The sequence below is a fragment of the Struthio camelus genome, chromosome 3, assembly GCF_040807025.1.
Source record: "Struthio camelus isolate bStrCam1 chromosome 3, bStrCam1.hap1, whole genome shotgun sequence".
Taxonomy (NCBI): domain Eukaryota; kingdom Metazoa; phylum Chordata; class Aves; order Struthioniformes; family Struthionidae; genus Struthio; species Struthio camelus.
Genome location: NC_090944.1, coordinates 114,482,996 through 114,506,756, shown reverse-complemented (window position 1 = coordinate 114,506,756; position 23,761 = coordinate 114,482,996). Strand labels below are relative to the sequence as shown.

The following is a 23,761-nucleotide window of genomic DNA, read 5'->3' as shown; positions in this document are numbered from 1 at the left end:
TAGGAGGCACCAAATAGAAGAAATTCCGAATATTTTCCAAGTCATAAAAGCAAAGGACAAAAACCATTCATTGGGTAGAAAGCATTGTCTTCAAGAACTAAATGTAAAGCTCAGAAAGGTCTGAATTAGGCTTGACAGGTTTTATTAAAGGAGTACATGTAAACACCAATACAGCATAATGTGTGTTAAAGGAAAAAAGGATAGAAGCAGACTTTTTTGTGTAATCAATTCCAAACTGTGCTTGCTCTAGTAAAACTATTTTTTGATTCAGTTGTATTGTTATGAAAAATAGAGTAACATCTCAAAGGCTTGTTTAGGACAAGTGGTATTGCCAGGTGCTCCATTCCTTCCAATCTCTATGATCTAGATTTCCTTACTACTTACGTTGTACTTGAAAAATAAACATTTCTATGTCCTTAACTAAATCAAATGCTTTCTGCATTCATGAGAATGAATGGTCATTTGGTTCCTGCTAGAACAGCATTCTCTTTCTGTTTTTACAGATTCCAGCCACTTCGCACTGCCTTTGCTTGCAACTAGTGTGGGCACAACCTGAACGAGAGCATTCAAAGGTAACGTGGAAAACTTTTTTTACAGCTATTGCCAAGCAAATGCAATGGGATGGGTCAACATGGGCAACAACATTTATCTGGTAGCGTTAGAGACTGGAGAACCCCAGGGATGGAGTCAGGTGGCAGAGGGAAGGGAGGCTTCCCTTGAGCAATGAGCTCTCTCCAAAGTCACAGCCAGGGCAGTGCTGGAAGGAAGCTCTGTATCAGCTTGGTCTCAGCATCAGAGATTTCCTACCAGCTCGGCACAGGACGTTGTTCCTGTGGCTCACCTGAGGGAGTTCCTGTTATGAAGCCAGAGGGTGGTAGGTTGAAACACAGTTTCTGAGAGTGATGTAATCTTGGACAGCACTCCGTAGGCAATGATACTAGTGACCTGGTTACAACCTACAGTGTTGTTACAGCCCCTCTGCTGGCTTGGTGATCACAAGAAAGGGAAGAAAGAAAAAAAGAGGGGAGTGGAATAATTTAAAAAGGAAAAAAAAAGTTTCCAGATTTCCTTTGTTTAAATGAAGTATTTTCCTTTTCCACTTTATTTGAATACACCGACCTGGTGTCTAACAGATGGAGACTGTGCAGATGCACTTTTGGGAGTGCCCATAAAATACACTGTTAAAATACAAGTTGGGGGGGGGGGATACTTTTTGGGGGGTTGTAAATTTAATAATCATTGCTGTCACCTCACTTTCCCAAAGGAATTTGCCCTTTGTTCTCCGGATAAAGCTGGGGAGAAGAAAAAAAGAGCGAGTGAAAGAGAAGGGAATATTTAGAAAAGAGCACATATCCATAATCTGCACAAGAATCGGCACATACAGTTTTTGTGCACACATCAGGAACCCATACAAGCATGGCTGGTTAGCAGCAACAGCTGTGTACAGCAAAAATATTCTGCATGTCTTATATTCTTTTCCCATTCTTCAGGCCTCACTAACAAACAAACAGGTCAGCTAATTGGCCTACTCCCAAGTCTTACCCACTAGGGTTTGCCCGGAGATGTCACTTAGTCATTTGGCACGAGCAAATCCCAGGCTTCTCCCTGCCACTAGTGCAGCAGGGAGGGTGAAGACTTTCTTTCATTTATTAAGACTATTAACAAACAAACAGAAGAATTCAGAAGCTTCCTCAAGCAGAAGTGTACGAGCAGTAAGGTTTTTTTCACAAGAAGTGGTTAAAGAGAGGACACTTAGAGGAAGTAAAGTTCATTAAGTCATAAAGTGGTAGTTGCAATAATGAGAGAAGAGTTTTTTCTTTTGTAATCCATACATTTATTTAGCATTGTGTTCTCTTGGTCCTCATTAGATTGCTAAAACAGTATATATCCGGCTAAGGAAAATATTTCCCTTTTCGTAGCGACTCTGACATGTAACTCATCAAATATAACGGAGTCAAGAGTTCTAAGGAGACATTGCCAGCCAACAAAGTACAACAGTTGACAGGACTGTTTGCTTTTTATATGCTCTTTCCACAGTTTGAAATGATATGCCATTTTAAAGAAGCATTCCACAGTATTAAGCAACAGCTTTCTTAATTTTTAATGGATGCACTATTTTTTATGTGTCAAGTTTCACATAAAGCATTTTAGTATTTTTATTCAGCATATACTATTAATAAATTATTTGTTCCTTCCTCCCACCCCCCCACAGCTGCACTTAGCAGAGGGAAATGGTCTATTGACACTATAAAAGACACTTTCAACTGGCACATTCTGTAGACACTTCCATCATCAGACAAAGCACCAGGAGCGTGTTCCTGTTTCTACTTAGCCGACAAGCTGGCAGTGCTAAACATGCTACCCAGCAGTTTCATCACAAACCACCCTTTGGTGAAAAGGTTTACACACACAAACAGCAGCCAGTTGCAGTAAAAATAAACTAGCACCCTGTATAATCAGTGATTCCTGTTAAGAGTGTTCACTTTTGGCATGATTACTCCAGCGTCCTTTAGTCATCATGTCCAAGTGATTCGGGACATCTTCGGGAAGCAAGTCAGGGTGCTTCTGTGCCAGAGAAGCTTGTCCACTTGACCTGAGTTTGTTCAGAGGGCACGCATCTCATCTCAGCAGATCTGCCCATTCTATAAGGGCAAAGAATGGATGAGACTTGATGTCTTCAACACCAGCGACGCCAGCACCAAGACGCTCTGCAGGATTAAACTGCAAAAGCTTGATACAAAAAGAAAAAATGTATGATTCAGTAAGTAAGAACAAAAACAACTGCTTAAAAGTTCCAGAAAGGTCTAAGGTAAGGGACATCCTACCGTTTTCCCGCTCTGTGAGTTACTTTCAAGAGTGCAAAGCATACTTGAAATTCCTAAAATCCAGCAAATGGAAGACTCTCCTTTCCTGGAGTCTCAGCGTTACAGTCTTCAGAGACTACTGATCACAGCATGCAATACCCTGAAGCACTGCTCGTTGGGACTTCATTTTCAGTGTAACCTCATTTTAAAAAGAGAAGAGCAGCCACAGCCTGCATCTGCAGAACTCTGGACGTTGTGTTTGCTTCACGTTAACCTTTGCTCGCACCACTGAGTTAAGGTTACAACAGGGACAATGGTCTCTAACTTTAAGTTTCATAAGTTTCATGATTCTGCTAAAGTTTCATGAGTTGCTGCTAAAATACCCACAATACGATAGCCAGTTCTCTATTTCCTAAAAATGTTTTGAAAGAGTTCCACAAAAGGATTCAAACTGAAAAATCGAAATCCCAGTGAAGAAGACAGTGTACTGGCTTAGTGGAAATTTCATAAAATTCAGCACCGCACTTGCTTCTTAGTTGTACATCTCATGCTGAATTCATGTGAAAAGGACATCACAGTATTTTTAACTGCTTAAAGATACCAATCCATATAAAAGGGAATGCAAAGGCAACACTCCAAAGAGACTAATAAAGACACATGAAAATATTTGCACTTTTAGAGAACTGTTTATATTCTAGTCAATTACACCCACTACAAAGACCTGATTTCTTTCTTGTTTTTTCTGCAGTAGCTAATAGGATAACTTCTTCTCCCAGTTGTCACAAGGAACAACGTGTATTCATACCTTAACGCGCTCAACATCTAAATAAGCATACATCCATAAACATATGAATTTACACATTTCAAGATGGCTTTGGCGTTTGCAATCATAGCATCACACAGTAAAGATAACTTGGTGATAGTGAAAAGTACTGTTCTCAGATTTTCCTCAAGCTAGCAGAAACAGATGCAGCCACTGCCCTTCTGCCTTCTCCTAAAATAAAACAGGTGCCGGAAGGGGGAAAGCAAGCCGAGACATTTGTTTTCTGGAGTTCTTCCTTCCAGGAGAACTTCAGTCTTAGAAAGTAGATGCACCACAAACTGCAATAGATATCTATTTAAAAATCATGCTGCATTCTTTGTTGGTAGTAAAGGCTGGAGGTACCCGAAAAAAAATCTTGGATGCAAAATATCAACCTAACATAAAATAATAACTTTATCTTTTCCAAGTGCATGAGGAATACAAAGAATCTCTTGTTTTCATAGAAATTGGCTAAACGAAGGAGGTGTTTACAATGAAGTCACCTGCACTGGAAGCCATGCTGTTTGACACAGTTTTCTGTATAGCTGAACGCTGATCCCTGAGAGTTATTCTGTGATGGTTTGACCTGTTTACCCTTGGCAGGGGGGGAAGGAAAGTCGCAATGACAAATTGCTAACCATGCCAAGAGAGCTTTCTTCCTTTTCCTGACAAGGCTTCCTCAACAATGAATGGCAGCTTCCTTGGATAGTCACACAACAAAAATGTGATTTACTAGCTCATTTAGCTGAATCTCCACCTGATAAGTCAACCAGCCTATATGAGACGGCTTAACCTAACAGGCATTTAGGTAACCGTTCTCTGAACAGATACAGCCTTGTAACATATCCTATAAACCCTAAGTGGCAAAAGGACCGCTCTGGCATATTTGAAAATTAGCAACACACTAATCTGCAATGGAGGACAATCCTGCACTGTCAGGGAGAGGTGGACTAGAAGACTTCATTTGTCTTCAGTTTTAGAAGTAGATGGCAGGAATTCTCTTCATCAAATGGGGCTTGGCTCTACCTTATCCATTTAAGTCATGCAGCACCTGTGGGCAAAGGCAACAATTTGCTACCATCTAACAATATAAATGCAGATTATACAAAAATGGGACTTCCCTCCCTGCCCTTGCCACAAACACACCGATGCACGCATTCTCTTTCAGTGAATTTCAGTCATCTTATGAAAATAGATGGTCCAAATGTCTTGTTCCATTTCCATCCTCTGTTTCACAGTAACGGCACAGAAATCAATCTGTCACTGGATCTTTTGACTTGCTGAATTTTCAAAATCCCTTTGCTTGGTTTTCTTAAATAATTATTTTTTCACTCTGCTCTGTTAAAATCTCGATCTAAGTGATGTCATTATTTATGTATCCACTCACCAGATAACTCTTCATTCAAACAACACAGTTCACATATATCACTTATTCTGCTTAAGTGGAATAGGTCAGATCCAGGCTCCACTTCCTCAGCTAGTTCAAAATTAACTATAGGAAGGAAGACTGCATTACTTGAAATTCAAGACGCTCCGTATGTACAAGTTTATTCTCTCAGTCATGACTACCTCAAGTGGAGAGTAAACTAAAAATAGCAGTCAATGCTCTTCCCCTTAACACTGAAAATATAAAGCATATCACTCTGGAAGCTTGCCTATATTTTAAAGCTCCCCCCACCTCACCCCCTTTCTTCCAATCTACAAGTTATCTTCCCATCACAAAAGTCAAATAATTCACAACTTAAAGCACTTTTCTTTAAAAATGGCATTCAGAAAGCTTCCTTGAGGACAGCAACAGATTTGCAACCACAGCAACCTCATCACTTCTTAGTAGTGCATTACAGGTTTCAGAGTGCCTATTGCTATCTTGCTGAATTGGCTTCAATATTTTTGAGTTTAATTCAAATCATCACAAATATTCCCATGATCATTTAGGGTAGAGTTCCTAAAATGGCTGTAGAGCACCAGCAGGTGTTTCCAAAGCGCTCACCATTCACCAAACTTGCACTCTTTTGAAGAAAATGTAAAAGACACTTGTTTTCTACAGAGACACCTGGCAGCACAAGTCAGTGTTTCCAGATGCAACGATCCAGTTGGGCAAAATTCTTCACCGTTGATAAGACACCCATTCACACCCCTATCAGTAGTTTTCTGTCATTACATTCACTTTGCCAGAACAGCTCAGGTAGATAAGTATTTGTCCAGATTGCATGCTTACCTATAGAAAACAAATTTTCCACCAAATTACCTGCTGAATCAGTGATCTGGCTTCCTTCGATACATGGTCTGGTATACTCAAAGTAGTGTGTGTGTTTATTCCTGATGGATGGCACTCAACCAGAGTCTGAAACAAAAATCAAAGCAGTCAGATACTTTTCTTAATTCATAAAATGAATTACTGGATTGTATTACCATAGCATACATGCAAATTAACATACATAGCGATAATTTCAGTATTTCTTAGTATGAGCTATTGATTCTGGAAGAAATGTCTACAGGTACTGAAGTTTCCCTCGGAGTATGTTTTTAGAACATTTATGTCTTGTTCTAATCCTCTTGTTCTATTGCTCAAACTTGAAAAGACTTGAATTATGTGAACTTCCCTTTCTTCAAGGAGAACTACCAGCTAATTACCAAAATGACTGGGCCAAGCACTCCTAGTCTTACGATACAGAAAACAGCATTCCTCACAAGCAGTGACATCTCCTTCCATCTACCTGTTTCCATATGAGATAATTATTTATCATCACTTCAGCCTGACACCTCTAATACAGACAATCCACCAACAGAGTCCGCTCAAGCTTGAATTAACGTGTCACTGCAACATATGGCTTCTACGTTGTCCCAGGGAACAGAACTTCTATTAGGGTAAAAAGTTTAAAAACATAAAGAACGTTAGAAGACCTGGATTTCACCGCGATTAAGAGGTCAACATGGCCTTTTGGTTATTTTGCAGCCCTGAGTTTCATAAGGCTTTATCAAGTTGTTCTGCTAAAGCTTCAGCATGTTTGATTGCTCTGCTCCCATGTGAACCAAGCAAATCTAAGACACTCAGGTCTGCAAAGCACATCTGAAAAAGACAAGCAAGGAAAGCACAACTAGGCACACCGCTTCTGAGAAACTACTGGCCATTTCAGTTTTACTAAGGAACTTGCCCTCAGCCCTACCTTCCCAGTGAGGAGTTCAAAAAGAATGGCACCCAGGCTCCACCAGTCACAGGCTTCTGTCTCTTCCAGGATAGCTCCAACCTCTAAACATGAGACATCTCGATTAATATTGAAAAGGTCAGTCACACCTTCAAAATTAACATATATTTACAAGGTTACAGTTTAATGCTGACTGAACATATACTAAATACCACAGAGCTTTCATTATGCTGCAAGTTAGCTAGCCCTTTAGCCACCTACAGACTGCATTGTTCAAACACAGCAACACCATACATTTCGTGCATAATTTGATTTTTCCTTGCACGCATGGGCTCTTCAAGACTTACAGGCATTAGAGTTGGGATTCAGCTAGACTGGACTTAAACTAGGCAGTGACAGATGGTTAAGCAAAACATATTTAAGGACATTACGCTGGTGAGAAGAGCTGGACTGATCTTACTGGCCTGAGGCATCCGTATAATCGGCACAAGGGAGTCTACAGTAAGTCAATACATAAGCATGCCTTAATTCTGTCCTGGAGGGCAGAAGCCACCTCACAGCTAACCCTTGCTCTCTGCTGGGATCACCATAGAAGGCTTTTCACGGTACTCTCATGTCTGTTGGGAACTAGATAGAGATGCCGAATGTACTTCACATAGCCTACCCACTAGTGTATTCCACTGTATGTTGCTACAAATCAGCCCAGATTCACCTCAGCTACTTAGGAGTGAAAAGTTGTTCCCCCTACCATCCAGCAAACAGCCAACACTGTCTTCCTGCTGTCCGTGTGCAAGAGACAGCACAGAGGAGTGGTGGGACCGGTAGCTGAAAGCCCCTGGCCGTACATGTTCACATGTTCAACAGCAGGATTCACGCAGCAAACTTGGCTTTCACTGAGTCACGTTTTACGCTACAAAATTAAATGCAAACATACCACGAGTCCTCTGCCCTAAAACTGGGAGTAAAACAGACTGCAATGAAGAGGAAATTTTCATTTTGACTGTCAAAAATGCAGCAGTTGCACTAAAATAGCTTTGGTGGCAAAAGCCACACCAGATTCCCAACAGAGGACAGCAATTAGCATACAGTCACATAGCCGTTGCTGTGAAATGCACTGTGGCAGGTTAGAAAACTCTTGCTCATCACTTTATGGTGCTTAGCATGAGTATGGCCAAGGAGAACTATAGATGAGTCAAACTCTGGTGTCAGAAAAACAAAGGTGGCAGCCCCGGACCTCCAACTGAGATGCACACACACACTGAGCATGGGGGAATGCTGAGGGGAGCTGTAACGCAAGCAGGAAGATACTCAGCACCTTCAAGGACTAGGTTGAGGTTGCAAGAGCGCAGAAGGATGGCTCAGACATCGTTTCTTTATAGTTAGGGCATTACTCACTTTGAAAAGTTTATTACAGTTAATGGCATTTGAATGTCCAATACATCACTATAAGGGTACCACACATTAGTAGAATTTATTCCACTCCTTACAGATTAATATTTCTATCATTATCAAGAAACTTTTACAAAGATATAATGGCAGCCACACAAGGAACTGTATCACTATAATTGCATGCATTTTAAAAATGTTTTAAGACCCCAGACAGGCATCTAGACCAAGCTGAAATTATGTCAAGTCCAGACAATTTGTGTAAAAACAAAATCTGCTCTTCTAAGTAAAATTAATCTTACTTCCTTTTAGAAAGAGGGACCTTGTGAATAATTATCCTCTAAAAAAAAAAAAAAACCCAAAACCTCAGGCCTTTCCACATAACATAGCTGACTAAAGGGCATCTCAGTGAAACCTGTTGAATGGAAATGCCCCTTTCAGTCTAGAACTACTGAATGCGATTTCCTAGTGCTATATGTTCCAATTATATACACTGAAAAATGAGAAAATATGAGTGGAAAGTAAAATCTAAATAAAAATATTTGAGGCTTCTAGAAAGGAGATGTATTCTACCTGTTCTTTCCTGTGCGACTTTAATCCTGTTGATATTCCAGATTAAGAGTGCTTTCTCTCAAACAAATGAAGATTTCTATTTATTAAATTAATTTCACACTTATTCCAGAATAAGTGCAGTTAAGCCAAGAGTTAATTAGTATTGACTACTCCATTCTTAATTCATACGCTACCAGTCAATTTCCCTATGTTGACAAGTCTTAATTTTTAGAATAATACCATAACATTAGATAATCTATTCCCCCACCCACCAAGACACTGAACGAACATCTAAACTAACATTCAGTGAGCGTGGGCCTTTTTATTTACAGCCTAATATAAGCAAATTCTAGAAGGTGAAGGGATTTGTCATTTTGAGCACAAAAAAAAAAGTATTATGAAAAATTCATTTCTGAGCTTTGGTGTTATTTCCTTTTGTGTTGGCAGTCACAGATGCTGATCCAGTTCTTTGAAGAATCAAACCTACACTGCCTTCTTTCACAGAAACACAAACTGTTCATTACAGGAAGCCGATGTCACCTCACTCACTTCAGTGATGAAGAAAATGAACACAGAGTAAGAGTCAAGAAGTAAACTAGAGTTTACCTCTCCACAAACCAAGCTCATATTTTTAACCATAAGAGCACTTTCAATTTACGACAAGTCAAAAAACATGTCACTGCAGGTCTCTTACGTGAAGAGCAATGAACTTTTCCATTACTTTTGTCATCGCCGAAACAATACAAATGGGATAAAATGAGAACAGTCAAGTAACACAGAGCTCTCTCTGTGCTGAGGGGCTCTGGCTGGGTTCTCGTGCACACGAGCGGAGCCTGTGTGACAAGCCATCTAAACCAACATAGAACAGAAAATGGGAAATTCAGCCAAGGGAAGTATCTGAATGTTCTTTCATATAAAAACTAAATGTTAGCTCTACTTTTCTCCCATTACCCAATGTCTCTTTTCCTACTGCTTTCTCTAGGTTCCAAAATTACCTCATTTGGGATTAAAATAAATGTTTTCTTTAAAAAAATACATTGTGAATACTACAAATAAACATGTGTTGTTTACATTCCCTTACTTTGAATAGGTGACCTTACTTCTGATGCAATACACAGATCATAATAAGTTCAGGATATCACATCAATATTACTGCATTTCATCTTGCCTACACATCATGGGAAAATTTAGAAACTGTAGATTATGAAGTGCTTTCAAGTGATACAGAGTAGCTAGCTAATGTAATATACCACACAGGGCATATGCTTTTTTTTTTTTTAAAGCTTTAATATTTCAATAAATCTGAACTACAATATCTGCCTTCACTAAGAAAACATTTTCAGCTCAATCCATCAGCAAAGTAATTTAGACAATAAATGGTAGCGACCCATAAGCCTAAGTGAATAACATGGGGATATTTGTGCCAATTCTTTACTTCATGAACCTTGAAATCAAGGACCTTATCTCCATTTGTACAAGCATAAGTCTACGTACACATGTGCATGGTGCTGGTGTCTCCAGGACTCGCAGTACCAAATTTGCAGAAAAAACGTTCATATCATTTTCAAATACAAAATTCTTTTAAACTGGAGAAAAAATGGTAGGCTGAAAAAAAAAAAAAGATCAGTAGTTCTTCCAACTTCATTGCAACTTCATTAAAAGAGAGGGCTTCCTTCTTTTTCCCCTCACCAATGCATACAACAATGTTCATACGACATCTAGCACCAAGTAGCTCATAGCAGTAGCAATGCTAAAATTCCTGCACAGAAACACTTTTAGCAGCAGCAGCAGCAGTTGGGGGTTGCTGAAGAGAATGAGATTTGTAAAATGCTATCAGATTCAGACTGAGACAGATGGTGCAGGTAAACAGCCTTTCCACCCAGCACTATTCTTTCAGTGCAGCTGGTCTCAACTGAAAGGCTATTTCTTTATGGTTTCCATACTTATCTCAATATTTGCATTACACACAGTAGTACCTTACTTCCTGATATGGGATATGTAGCTGACAAAGTCCCATATTTTTAAACATAAATGCCAACTCTAAAGTAGAAAAACAGAACCTCAGCTTTCTCTGAGCACACATCTTTGATGACATTATTAATATCAGGACTGGTTTTCCCATCCTTTCTACAACACCTTACCCTGAAATACACCCTTCATGCTGAAGACTTTCAAAGGTTTTTACTATGACACCTCAAAAAATTTCTCCCAAATACAGTTTCCTCTATGGCTGATAATAAGGCCTCCTGACTAGCACACTGAAGCACTATCCAAATTAAAACAAAAGCAGTCAGGTTTAGAGCTAGTCAAAGTGACTTGAAATTCACTGTGCAACTTACTCCAGATCACTTGCAAATCACCTGGAACAAAGCTCAGTCACGCTTTGTAGAATAACCTGTAACATCTAGAAAATACACCTGAACGAGACCTGAAATCAGCTCACAAGAAAACAGGCTTAAACTAACATCTAAGAGTTAAGAAGGGCTTTGAGTTGAGAGGTTTCTCTTGAGTTTAAGAAAGCAACCATTTGACTCTGGGTAGACTAATAAGAATTTCAAACACGGAGGAGTCCCTTCCGCCTACTCGGTGTTTCAAGCAGATACAGCATACCTTCAAGTATTGTAAACAGCATACCTGCAGGTATTGTTTCTGCACTGATAAGAAAGCAAGGACACCCCTCTGAATTACCATCAGGTGTCTGAAACCGTTAAGGAGGAAATGGACTTATCCAACATCCTGAAAACATCCAACATCCCTTTCTGCTGCCATTGAGATAAACAGTATTACATGAAAAACCATTAGAGCTGCTTCAGAAATTCTATTTACCTTACATTCATTTAATTTTAAAAGCTTACTATTTTATCTTATTTTAATATCTATAAATATAAAGAAGCATTTGCAGAGAACCAAGTAAAATGAGTCCAAGCTAATTTACTCCGCATAGATGCGGTCAGCCAAGACATCATAAGACAGAGCCACTAAATAATATATTGCACAAGCAATCTGGTCATAATGCTTCACCTAAAATGCTTTAGTAATTTATAAAGCACAGTGTTGAAACATCTATAGTTAGGTATTAAAAGGGTATCATGGTCTTTAAACAATAAAGTAGTGAGGCAAATGCAATGAACATCTGCTAAGATCAAATGGAGTATGAAAATACAAAGTTTCATATTAAAGATATTCAAAAACATATGAGCATCTACGTCCCTCTTTGGAAGAAATATCCTCATATCACTAATAGAAAAAGATTAATAGAGGGAACTACTTTTCCTTCCTTTTAGCAACCCAAGATGGAATTAAAACTTCCTCTAAAATAATCAGGTGACAAAAGAGACAAAGAAACCTTTTAGTGCTCTGTTATCAAAAGAAAGCAAACAACTATTTAACACTTCAGCTATTTTCAGCTATTTTCACTTATTTTTAAAAGGCATCTTTTATAGTAGCTTCAAGTTTTAGCCCCATCTGTTATTTAAGAAAAAAAAAACAACTCAGTTTCTTCCAGAATTTCTAGCTGACTTTTATGTCAGTCAAGCAAAAACAAACAAAAAACCCCAGATTCTTAGAAATCAACAAATTCAATATATCTCACTGCTTATTTTAGTTATAGGGTCCAGAAAAAAATACATGAACTTACACTTCACCTAAAACATACAGTGTTACTCAAAAACCTGCCTGAGTGCCAAACTATATCAAATTATTTTGGAAAATACCTGATACTCTCTCCAAACCTATGCTTTCAATTACCTACTCCAAGTTTATGACCTTTTGCTATTTTGGGAGCAGTCAGCTGTTATTGTTGTCTTTGGGATGCCTTGGTGTTTTTGGAGAGCTGTGCACCTCCAAACCATTGCAACGGTTGTTCCTCCCAGCTCCACAGCAATTAGTCCTTCTGCGCCTCCAGACCTTTCCTGCTTATTCACTCCAGCTATATAGCTTTCATGTTCATTTTCAGTCCCATTTCCTATTGCCAGTGTTTTTCACATTGAACTAGCCAGTCCTTCTACCTTTGCTGCTCAAGGCCCATTTGTCTGCCCCATTTTTCCCTTCCTTTTTAGGATCATCCTGAGACAGTAAAATCACACAGAAAGCTAGGACAGCGTCAGAGATAAAATCTAGGATGTCCTGCCTTACACTATAACCATGAGACCAATCCTCCCCTCGACACCTCTCAGGGTCAATGACACTTTAATCTACCACAGTTATTTCGCTTCTTAAACAATCTACTCCAAATTAAATTACTATAATACAGAATAGCAGAATTTAATGAGCGCCTGCAAACTGTTACTGAAATACACATACACAAATAATATGCAGGTTTTCCAGTATCAAATATCTATTTGGTAAATAGAGGCAGACTATTTATTCCTCATTCAGTAAATAAAAATTATACCATACAGGTTAATAGCATTTTAGCGATGTTTATTTTAATGCTTCAGGTTTTAGGTTATCTAAAAGCTTTGCATATTTATTTTGAATGAAGGCTAGTTTGTCAAATAAGGCTCGATTATACCACACAGCTTATGAAGTCATCAGAATAACATGATGCACTACTGACGGCCAGTTTCCTACTTACATTTTCGACGCAGCTAAACTCCTTTTGGCTTCATGATCTCAACAAGCAAGTCTCTACTCTGTAGCACATACAGTCTGGTGAAAACTCATGGTTTGGAGAAAAAAGAAAAAAAAACAAAAACAAAACGCAAAGATGCCACGGTTCTGGAATCTAGCCCTCTGATAACACTACGGGATACAACAGAACTTATCCCCGCCAGCTGGCAAGAGAACTTAAAGAGTATAAGTAAAACATCTCATTCACACATTGTATTTACACATTATGTTAGAACAGCAAGCCACGTCTACAACATTATGCTTTACAGCTGAGACAGGAAAAGAACCTAAAACGTTTCTCTTCGTGAGCAAGTCTTCATCTTAATCTGTTCTAGCTGAAGACGGTCTTGACTGTAGACAATGTTGTCTTTCTCACAGGTATGAAGCATACTACGAAGGGGCTTTTTTAAAAAGTTACCCATTTTATTTTAATACTCATGACTACCAACAACAGACTACAATTATTATTCTATTTAAAAGGTAACAACTCTTTATATTTAAGATCACAAAGTTGGCAAAACCTATACTTAAATAACAGAAGGTGATCATTTGCATTTCAAACTTCATCTATCTTGCTTTTCCCTCAATTAGACCAAAACATGTTGATTCACAGGTTTGTGTGTGTGTTTGTTTCTTTTTTAAACTTATTTATAGAGCAGAATAATGGCCCCCCTGCTAGGTTGGCATTTGTTCAAGTTTCTGTCCATGTAAATTGAATCTGTTACTGGAATTTTCCCCCCTTCAGAATACCAAGGCACATTAACCAAGAGATACAGAGACACATTGCTGATTTTATCAGCCACTAGGCAGGTGGATAATGTGGGGATTTTTTTGTTAGTTTTTGTGGGGTTTTTTGGACAAATAAGTGATAAGAGTTCTCAGGGGGTATGGAGAGCAAAGGGCTGTTTAAACAGAGGTGAATCATTCTCATCTGATCTGGTAATAACTTTATATTCAAACCTCAGCTGCTTAGCACACTTTAAAATATTCAGAACACTAAATTATTGTAAAGAAGAAGAAAGTAAAAAAAACCCTAAACCTCACATTCGTCACCTTAACCATATTAACACAGCAGAAATTCTCAGGAATAAGTGGTTAATTTCTTCCTTTAAAGCAAATAGGTTATTCTTGGCCAAAACCCCCACGGTTTTACTTGAAGTGGTGTTGAGTTTATAGGGGATGATTTATAATCCATCACTTCCCTTGTGGGTTAGAGAAACAACATTTGACTTATCATAGGTGAACAGCAAAGATTTGGTTTGGCTATTAATCAAAGTATAGCACAGGAGTACTTTCAAGCATCTGCAGATAGCTTTGTTGTTACAGTAGTTGGTTCAGCATGTACTTTTTACTGAGTGGAACTATGCAAGGAGTAAAAAGAGTTGTCCGGTTTTACTAGCAGATCTGACAGTACTGTAACACACCATTACTCAGAGCTTGCAAGTACGGTTCTGGATGTGCACATCATTACGAACAAACCCCATCTTCAGCCTTCAGCTCTTACGTGAAGTTAGACAAACTAGAGCCAGAAAGTGCAACAGCAAAATCCATTTATGGTACAATGCCACCTGCTGTCAAGAGTGGAGAAATGTAACTTCTCGCAGAAGATTTATCCCTGCTTTTACTTAATGCAAGATACAAGATGACATTGCTATTTCACACAAAATTAATTATAATGTCACCACGAAGTAGTATGCAGCTATATAAACCATTTCTTCCTCCATCTTTTTGACACTTCTCCATTTTTTGATATTTGTATTTGTTCCATTATTTCATATATATATACATACATATATATATGTATATATGGTATAATCTTTTACATGCATGTAGCCACACTTCCTCTCTGCTCTTGTTGGGGTAACAAGAGCTGAGCAATTCCTCACTGTTGACAATGCAAAAGATCTGATCGCTATTTCTGTATCAACATTACTCTGCTTTGGTTTAGAAAGAAGTTATAACCTTGGGTACCGAAAACCTTGAACACAGAATCCTACATCCTGAAGTAAGCTCCATATAGGTGGACTTCTACCTCCATTGAATGTGAAGAACTTCAACATTAATATTATTATCCTTAGCCCCTCCAAGAATTAGATTATCATAGATCAGTAGTTTTGTACAATTTAGGTTCCCGGTTTTCCTCCAACCAATAAAACCACTTAAATATGCCTTCAGGTACTGCACTGCTAAGCACTTCATAACTTGTGCTCTAAAGAAATTAAAGCCTGAAACCTTATCAATTAAAAAGGTAAAACAATTTCAAATACACATTTATTTTTTTCAAATAACTAGGCAGTACATCTTCCCAAATATTTTAAATCAAATATATCCTGCAACCTGTTAAACTTTTTGATCACCCTCTCCCGTTTCGGCCTATGAAATTGGTCACCCTAAAATCAATACAAAATAGAATTGCATCCCAAGAAGACTCAACCTCTGTTCCAAGTCTGTAATACCAGACCTTTGATAAAGACATTTGCTCTTTCTTACGTACACCTAACTGGAACTTTTAAATAATCAAATGTTGAAAGCGTGTTACATAAAAGTTTGCCATATCCAAATCTCATTCTATCCTGAACACAGATAAAAATAAACAATCCTGAGAAGACATCAAGCTAGACACACAGAGACAAAATTTTACAGGCCAACTTTCAATGCATCCTTCAGGTAGCGAGGGAAAAGGAGAGGGAGGGCTGAGTATCTACAGGAAGGGCAACGCAGCACACAATACTAAACGCATCAGTAAAACTCCAAACAAGATAAAGACCCAAGTCAAGTGAGTCATTGTATTTAGTAACTGTTCTGTACTATTATTAAAAAAAAAAAAAACAGGCAACGCAATTTTGTGAAGATTCATTTCTGCTCCTCTCCACAAAACTGTAGCCTTTCTTCCAGCAGGAAAACAAACCTATTAGAAACATTTATAATCAGTTTTAAAAAATAACTTTAAAAGAATAAAAAACCCAAACCTGGCATTTTCTCTTAATGTACTGAAGTGAAGCACAAGTATAATTTCAAAATGGTTATCCCAAGAAGCAGCTTGAGGAGGAATGTTATCCTTCTAAAGGGGAGATATGGGTTCAGGGGCATGGTACACCCCTTAAAAGGAAAAATGAGCAGCCAGATAAGGCTTGTTTTCCTATAACACTAAACTGTCCATTAAGAAGACCCAGTAAAATGAGTTTTCTAATACTGAACAAATGCTTTAGAGCAAGATTTAGCAGCTGCAGAAGCTTTAAGAAAGCTACTTTGGCCTCAGCTATACAAAACATTTAAAGTACAGATATTAAACCATTACTCAAAAAAGAATGCCACTTGGCTCAAAAACATGCTTTGCATTGCTAAGTTATTGCAAGTATTACTCTCCTATGCAAAAATTATCATCGAATAGCTACACTAAAAATAAAAATACACTTTGCATAGATAGCATTAAGATTAGGAAACATGAACGGTAAGATAAGGATCTAGATAATCTATCGATTCAGCTGTCTTGCATATATCTAGTATTTGCACATGCACATCTTCATCCCGTGGCTCCCTAGTTACAGGCACATATTTACATCCAGGAGTAATTTCACAGAAGTCTAATAAGCTCCCACGAATGCCAAAGTCCAGGTACACAAAGCAAGCTGCAGTCTGAGGTAGGCCAGAGACGGAGGAGAGGAGAGGAGAGGTGAGGGAAACTTAACCAAGAAAAAACTAAATGGATACCACACCTGCGCTGTGAGGTGGAAATAATGACAGCGCAGAAAACTTTACCCTTGTACTTGAGGATTTTTCAATATTATTTCAGTTGCTCCCTGAACACTTCATTACTGCAGGAGTTGGCTGGTTGGGGCTTAAGGGGGCAACAAAGCCTCTCTTTGGATGCTCGTTAAAACACAGAAAAATTAAGCTTTGACTTTCACAGCTCATTAACAGCGACAGGGTGGGAAAAGGCTGCACTTCCATCCTTGCTACTACTCAATTTGGGGAGAGCTTTGTACAAGGCTGGGTTAGGGAGGCAACAAAATGCCTCTAACATGACGGAGTGCACCTTAGCAACAGGAGCATTTCCCTTCAGCAAGTCACAAGAATTGCTAAGGTTCTGAAACGCTGGGATTCCCCAGTTTTTTTGTCCTTGAATTCAAGTTGGGGGAGGATGGAAAGAAGGTGTGGTTTTTCCTTTGATTGGTTAAAAAAAAAAAAAAAAACTTTTGCTTTCTGCTCTGTAAAGATTGTATTTTACTATTAATCTTGAGAGGCTGCAATTCCATTTTTTGCTGACTTCCTACAACTTTTATTCACAGTAAGTATTCCCTACCATATTTCAGTTATAATGTGACCAAGTCACAGAACATATACTTAATGCTAAACTAAGCTCAGAACTTTTCTCTTCCATTGCTTATAACTATTCTCCAGCTAATCTGTAGCGAACACAGTTGCAGACTTGAGCTTGAGTACTATCTTCATGCCAAGTTGCAAAGCCTAATCAGACCATGCACTCAGTAGAAAAAGTAGGTAGGCATTTGAAATTTCAGAATAAAAGAGATGAACTGAAATATCTGAATAGCCTCCCAGTACTCATTTCAACTCCAAAAGTAGGGTTTTTTAGGCTAGCTATGAAATTTTTAAAATATCAAGTTATAAGTAAAATGGTTTAGCTATCTGATTTTTGTCCATCACTACCATCTGACCATTATAATAGCAGAAAATAAATTGGGAGAAGGAAGAGACGGAGGGCTTAGTTTCAAGTGCCATCCTTGCTATAAAAATCCAAGATACTGATTTTATCACCCTCACGACTGATGAAAGCAGTTCTAAGAAAAGAGCTCTATAAACTATTTCAAAGCCCATTGTAGCTCCTCAAAAATGTCACAGGCATCTCTGAGCCTATTAAGACTGTATATCTCCAACTTCTGCGTTTCCTCCTCATGTTCTTTGCACGTACATATTTCTGTATTTTATAAAGCTCTTTCTCATCATTTCAATCTGGCCTTTCCTTTATTTGTTCCTTTCAGTTATCAGGACACACACACATAGCAAACATCTGAAAGAAAACAAAACGTTCCTTAAAGTTGCTTAAACAAGACATTCAATGCAATTACACTTTATACGAGTGCTCTAGCAAACAAAACCACAGTTCAGCAACAGACCAGATATCAATCCTCTTAGTTTTTAAGACATTTAGGAAAAAAAAAATAAAAAAGTAAAGCCTATCATATATTGCATAAACTTGAGCTCCACATGGTAGAGGCTCCGTGAGAAAACGAAAGCTGCTCAACTTTCCAAGTGAAACATTGTAGGTGATTGCTCTAACCTGGGGCACAGTACATTCTCTCTATGGCATCGTTGTCACAGGAATCTTCAACCTCCCTCCACCTGCTAAAATACGTTAGCTGAATGTGTCCTAAAAACAAAACGACAGGAGAAATCAAAACATTTTTCCCTTCCATTTTCTGCAGAAGTGAACTGTAATTACTCCTTTTGTAGCTAAAAACAGTATCATTAAGAATAATGGCATCATTAAGTACTAGAAGCTATTACTGGGGGTGAATTTGCTGCACTGATAATGAAGCTCTAGACAGGAAATGAAGATACTAATTACAAGATAAAACGCCTACTCAGTTAATTGGAAGCAACAGCGAATAAAAAGAAATGCATTTGCAAAAGTTCCTGACCTCTATCATTCAATAAGATGTTGTTTGGGTTCAAATCGCGGCACACAATTCCTTCTCTATGTAAAGCATCAAGGGCTACAACCATTTCAGCTGCCCATCTTTGAATGCAATCCTCTGGGATATAAAACCTGGAGGTTATCGCTAATCTTTCGTCGAGGTCCTGAAAAATATGATGTATTTCCTTCTCCCCTGTTACTGCTATTTCGTCTTCACTCTTTGGTGCTGTCTTTTCACTCTCAGCTGCTGGTAACAAAGCCAGGTTTGTTTCCTCTTTCCCAAAGTCTTCAGTTTGATCAGAAAACAGCAACACAGCTTCATCTCTTATCATGTCTCCATCTAAACTAACATCTTTAGCACCTGAGAGCAGGCTGGAAACAAATAAACTTTCTTCTTTGCTTGTCACATTTAAGGAGCAGGCTCCGAGCCCTTGAAAGAGAGCCCCATCTTCTGCACTACCTACCTCCTGTTCAGCTGTAAAGAGGCTCCCAAGAGCTCCCTGAGTGACACCACTTTGTCCATTTGCTTCTTCATGGGAAGGATCTGGTGCCACGTGATTTGGCTCTTGATCATACGCTTTGCATTGTTCCACAGAATTATTTAATTGTAAGACATCAGGCGTTTCTAATAATTTTACTTCCAAAATGCTCATATCTGTTTTTGTAAATTTTGTTGGCCTTGACACTGCTGCCTCCTCTGTTTCATCAGACATACCAGGTAAGTTTATTAGGAGATCAGGCCTTCCTTCATCAACACTATTTATATCATCAAAAGCAGCATCCTTAAAGGAGATCACTGGCACAGAGTCGTTTGAACCTCTGCTTATGGTGTCATGAGCTCTCACACTCATTTTGTTTTCCAGGGCATCGAAGCTTCTGTCATGATCTGGGGCACAAAATAACGGCTTCAAAGGTTCTGATTTTAGGTTATATAATTTTTCTCCAAAATCAAGCCCCAGAAGCTCACTGGTGCTATCTTTACTGTCTATTCTGAAGAGTTCCATGGGGCTGTTCTTTGATTTATTTAATGAGTCCAATATCCTAGTAGGACTAGCTATTTCCGATTCAGCATCGCCAATGAAAAGCTTTAGTTCCTGAGATGCAATCTGAGAGCTGAAGCTATCACTGCCAACAACAGTACGTGTTTGCAAGCAACTTCTCTCCTTGGCATTTAGACCTTCGCTCTCCAATTTGACAACAGGTTCCTCATTTAGAGAGCCAGAATCAATCTTTTCTTGCCCATATTCATTGCATAATGTTAAATAACTAGTAGTGCACTCTTCCTCTGAGCTGGACCCCGAGTCCATCCACTTGGAACTCTCTTGGCCATCTTCCTGGTTGCTGCTGTCATCCTGAGAGCTCGGCGTTAGGCTGCTCTTCAGCGGGACCACCTTCAGCATCCTCTCCCCGTAGCTTTCTCTGGAATCAGTGCTGCTACTGATTTCTTTAGGACTAGGTGTTGACTGCTCCAGGTGAATTTTAGTTGAATCGGATGTTTTGAGTTCAGGAATTTCAAAGCTCCCTTCAGGATTTCTGTTTAAGAACTTACTGATATAAGACCACAGTCTTCCTCCTGCAAGAGAAGGGAAAACCTCTTAATTAAAAATTAAAATTAAAAATTAAAAGAAAATTTCTTAATTTAACTCAAAACAAAAGCAGATTCATTATGACACAGGAAAATACCCTAATTGTCAGAACACGCTCTCTCTCTATGCTCATGGAGCAAGTTGGATCTGCTGTCTCAGTAGGAGATAATTACAGAGACTCCAACTTGCTTTTATTTAAATAGCTGTATCTGAGATTCAGCTTTTTTTTTTTTTTTTTTTTTTTTTACTTCAATAAAGTCTCATTTCAGAGTCTGTCTCAAGTTGCATGGTGGTGACTACTCTCTATCTACAATCTCAAAAGAAAGAACGAACCAGGGAAGATCAAATGATTTAGTGCCCATCACCAGTTCTACCTGTACTGAATACTTCTGTATCACACCTCCAAGCTCATGACTGACATTAGGGGAAAGAGACTAAAAAGGATTAATTTTCAAGTTCTGTAAGGGAAGGTGAACAGAATTACTTCATATTAGTAAGATATTTTAAGGGTTTTTTTTTTTTCCTCTCCTTAAAGAACTGTATTTGTCTGTTAAATACGGATGCATTTCTCCCTTGAATCTCCTAAGGTTGGTTTCATCACACAATGTTTTATCAACACTCTAACTTACATCAGCAAACCAGTTCCTTCTCATCAAAGACTGTAAGAAAAGTACTCCAAAAGTAACTGTTAAGTTTCAAAAATGCAAAATGGGACTCTTTATGCTTTCAAATATTGCACGTTTATAGCATGCTTTTTATAAAAAAATATTACAGATTACAAAACATAAGTCGCACGGAACAAATCACGAAGTTACTGGATCTCTCGTGCTTTGCTAGCCAAAGAATTTGGCTTCAAGAAGCTAGAAAGCTATCTTCAATAACTTCAGGAAAAATGCAAAGTCAAGATATTTCAATGTAAAAGGTTTTACAGAAATTCTGGAAAGCACAGGAGTTCTAATAACATCTTCACAGAAGATATACTTCATAGACGTATCCAGCCCACTGGGCATCCGCAAAGTTCTTTACTTATTTGGGTAAAATACAGTTTTATATTATGTTTCTCCAAAACATAGTCCTTAATAGTTGTTTTTAAACACTCCGCATATCAGGCAAAATTCCTTTAAAAAATAAAAAAGCAAAAGAAGAAAGTATTTTTTATTGCCTAGAAACAGGTTTTATATTTTCAAGGTATTTCAAAAATAACTTATCAAAGCCAGAAAAACCTTGATACTTTAAAAAACAAATCTGAATAATATAATGCGGCGTTATCTTCCTTTCTATCCCTCTGGCTAAGACAAGACTTGTTTTTGAAGGGAAAAAATAATTCTCACTGGCTGTGGTGAAAATAAGTATTTCAAAAATATTAAGAGGGAATTCTAACAGCTTGAGCTCAATGGTGAAGACAGCGATCTGGATCTACTAATCCACATGGTTTCTGCCTGTAAGCTACAAACGGACATAGGAGGTCAGAACGACCCTTGCCACCTTCTAGAAGGTGTGAAAGGATGACAGGTAGATGGACAGGCGCAAACGGAAGCAACGCTAGTAGAGAAGAGAACAAAAGCTGCTATATTAAACACATACAAACTTTATATACCTACCTGAAGATGTATTCAAAATACCTACAAACGTGCCATTTCACACTAGCCAGACATGGCTCACCAGTCACTCCTTGCAAGGCAGCAGCCCTCGGCTCCTGCCCGTCCTGCAGAACCAAGAGCCCTGGCCCTGCCAGAAGTGCGTGACAAGCAGTAACTTGCCTCTGTGAGGGGCAGTGGATCCATGAAGATGCTTAGGATGAAGCCACTTGCCTTTAAAAAGTCATGTTACACAGCTGCTCAACAGGAAAAAAAAGCAGAAGTAGGGCACTGCTGTTCATTCTAAACTCTGCGTATTTCACAGAACTGCAGAATTACAGTTTTTAAATCAATTTGGTTGAAACAAAAGCAAAATGTTCATTGCACAGTAATCAATTCTTTTTCTAAATTTACGTTGCTATGGAATGGTGGGGAAAGAAGGCAACAGAAAGAAGGCGGCGAGAAAGAGAGGGAGAACAGACTTTTTTTTTTTTTTTTAATATATGTGTAAGAGAGACTTCCTCATCTTTTCCACACTTTCCTCCATGACAAAAGAAGCAAATCAAAAATTTAATTTTATCCCAAGATTCTGATAGAATGATCCTTTTACAACAATTAATTTTATTTAAAATTTCCATTAAATTATTTCAAGCGAACAGTGCTTGCAAAATAACTTATCCCAGTTTATTAACTAAGCATGGAATTATTCAGGGTCTGTGCATACCAAACAATAAAATCTCACTTGACAACCACCCTCCTGCTTCGTTCACTATAACACGTAAAATCTTCTCGTCTCACCTGCATTGTATTAATTAGCACAAGCAAATGCAAAATATTTCCATCTTCACATCACTTGTATTTATTCTCCCGGTACCGCTTCATAAATTTGTTCTTATGAGAACAAAAGTCTCAGGGGTTCTCTGAAGGGCTCTCCCTGATGTAAATGTTTTTGTCCTCCTATGTTAAGGTAGAAAGTGGTTGGACTGTGTAAGGAGTGCAGGAATTCTTCTCCCCTTTCAAATATGAACAGGCCAAGATGCTCTTGGGACAACCCTTGTCTTCTACTTGCCTCACTTTGCATCATGCAAGATTTAACGCAGCTTCCTTAGGACTTTAGCCTCCGCTAGAAGTCGTAGCACAACTTCGACTCTTCCTGGGAAGAGACCCAGGAAAGACTAAGAGAGAAAGGCAAACGTTGATATCATCTCTTCAAACCCCATAGAAACATCAATGAAAGAGTCAAGTAGTTCAGGGTACAACTTTCAAGAAAATCTTTGATTTTAAATGCTTTCAGCAAACCTAATCTCCTAAATTTGACAAAAGACAAAAAGGATGGTTTTACCCTGAGAATTTCAGGGATTCAGGAATTCAACACTGTCCACCTGTAAAAACAGACAGAACTGCAACAATGACAGGTTTTCCATCAGTAAACGTGTTATTATCTTACCTTTTAAGAAAGAAGTTACTCATTAATAATCCCTTGAACTAAGAGATCACAGTGAAAATGACTACTTACTGCAACTCCAATTTGGAGTTAAATGCAACTAAACACAAAAAAAATTTGATTATGTCCAAATATGTTTACATATAAATATTTCAAGACTGGCCTCCTGGTCAAGTGGAAATACATAAATAAATGCT

The 23,761-nt window shown here is 38.4% G+C and overlaps 1 protein-coding gene across 9 annotated transcripts in view; it reads right to left on the bottom strand.

Moving 5' to 3' along the window:
• Nucleotides 1-126: 126 nt before the first annotated feature.
• Nucleotides 127-23,761, bottom strand: part of RPS6KC1 (ribosomal protein S6 kinase C1) — an 87,839-nt gene continuing 64,204 nt past the window's right edge. For 5 of the 9 annotated variants that reach the window (XM_068939813.1, XM_068939814.1, XM_009668987.2 and 2 more), the window contains 5 exons: nucleotides 18,962-20,530; nucleotides 18,601-18,690; nucleotides 6,774-6,856; nucleotides 5,855-5,950; nucleotides 129-2,730 (listed from right to left, as the gene is read on the bottom strand). In XM_068939813.1, coding sequence (XP_068795914.1) covers nucleotides 2,620-2,730; nucleotides 5,855-5,950; nucleotides 6,774-6,856; nucleotides 18,601-18,690; nucleotides 18,962-20,530 — 1,949 coding nt within the window. In that variant the 3' untranslated portion in view covers nucleotides 129-2,619. Of the gene's footprint in view, nucleotides 2,731-5,854; nucleotides 5,951-6,510; nucleotides 6,677-6,773; nucleotides 6,857-18,600; nucleotides 18,691-18,961; nucleotides 20,531-23,761 lie in introns of those variants that run through there. The other 4 variants (XR_011140423.1, XM_068939819.1, XM_068939815.1 and 1 more) reach the window with 4 other exon arrangements.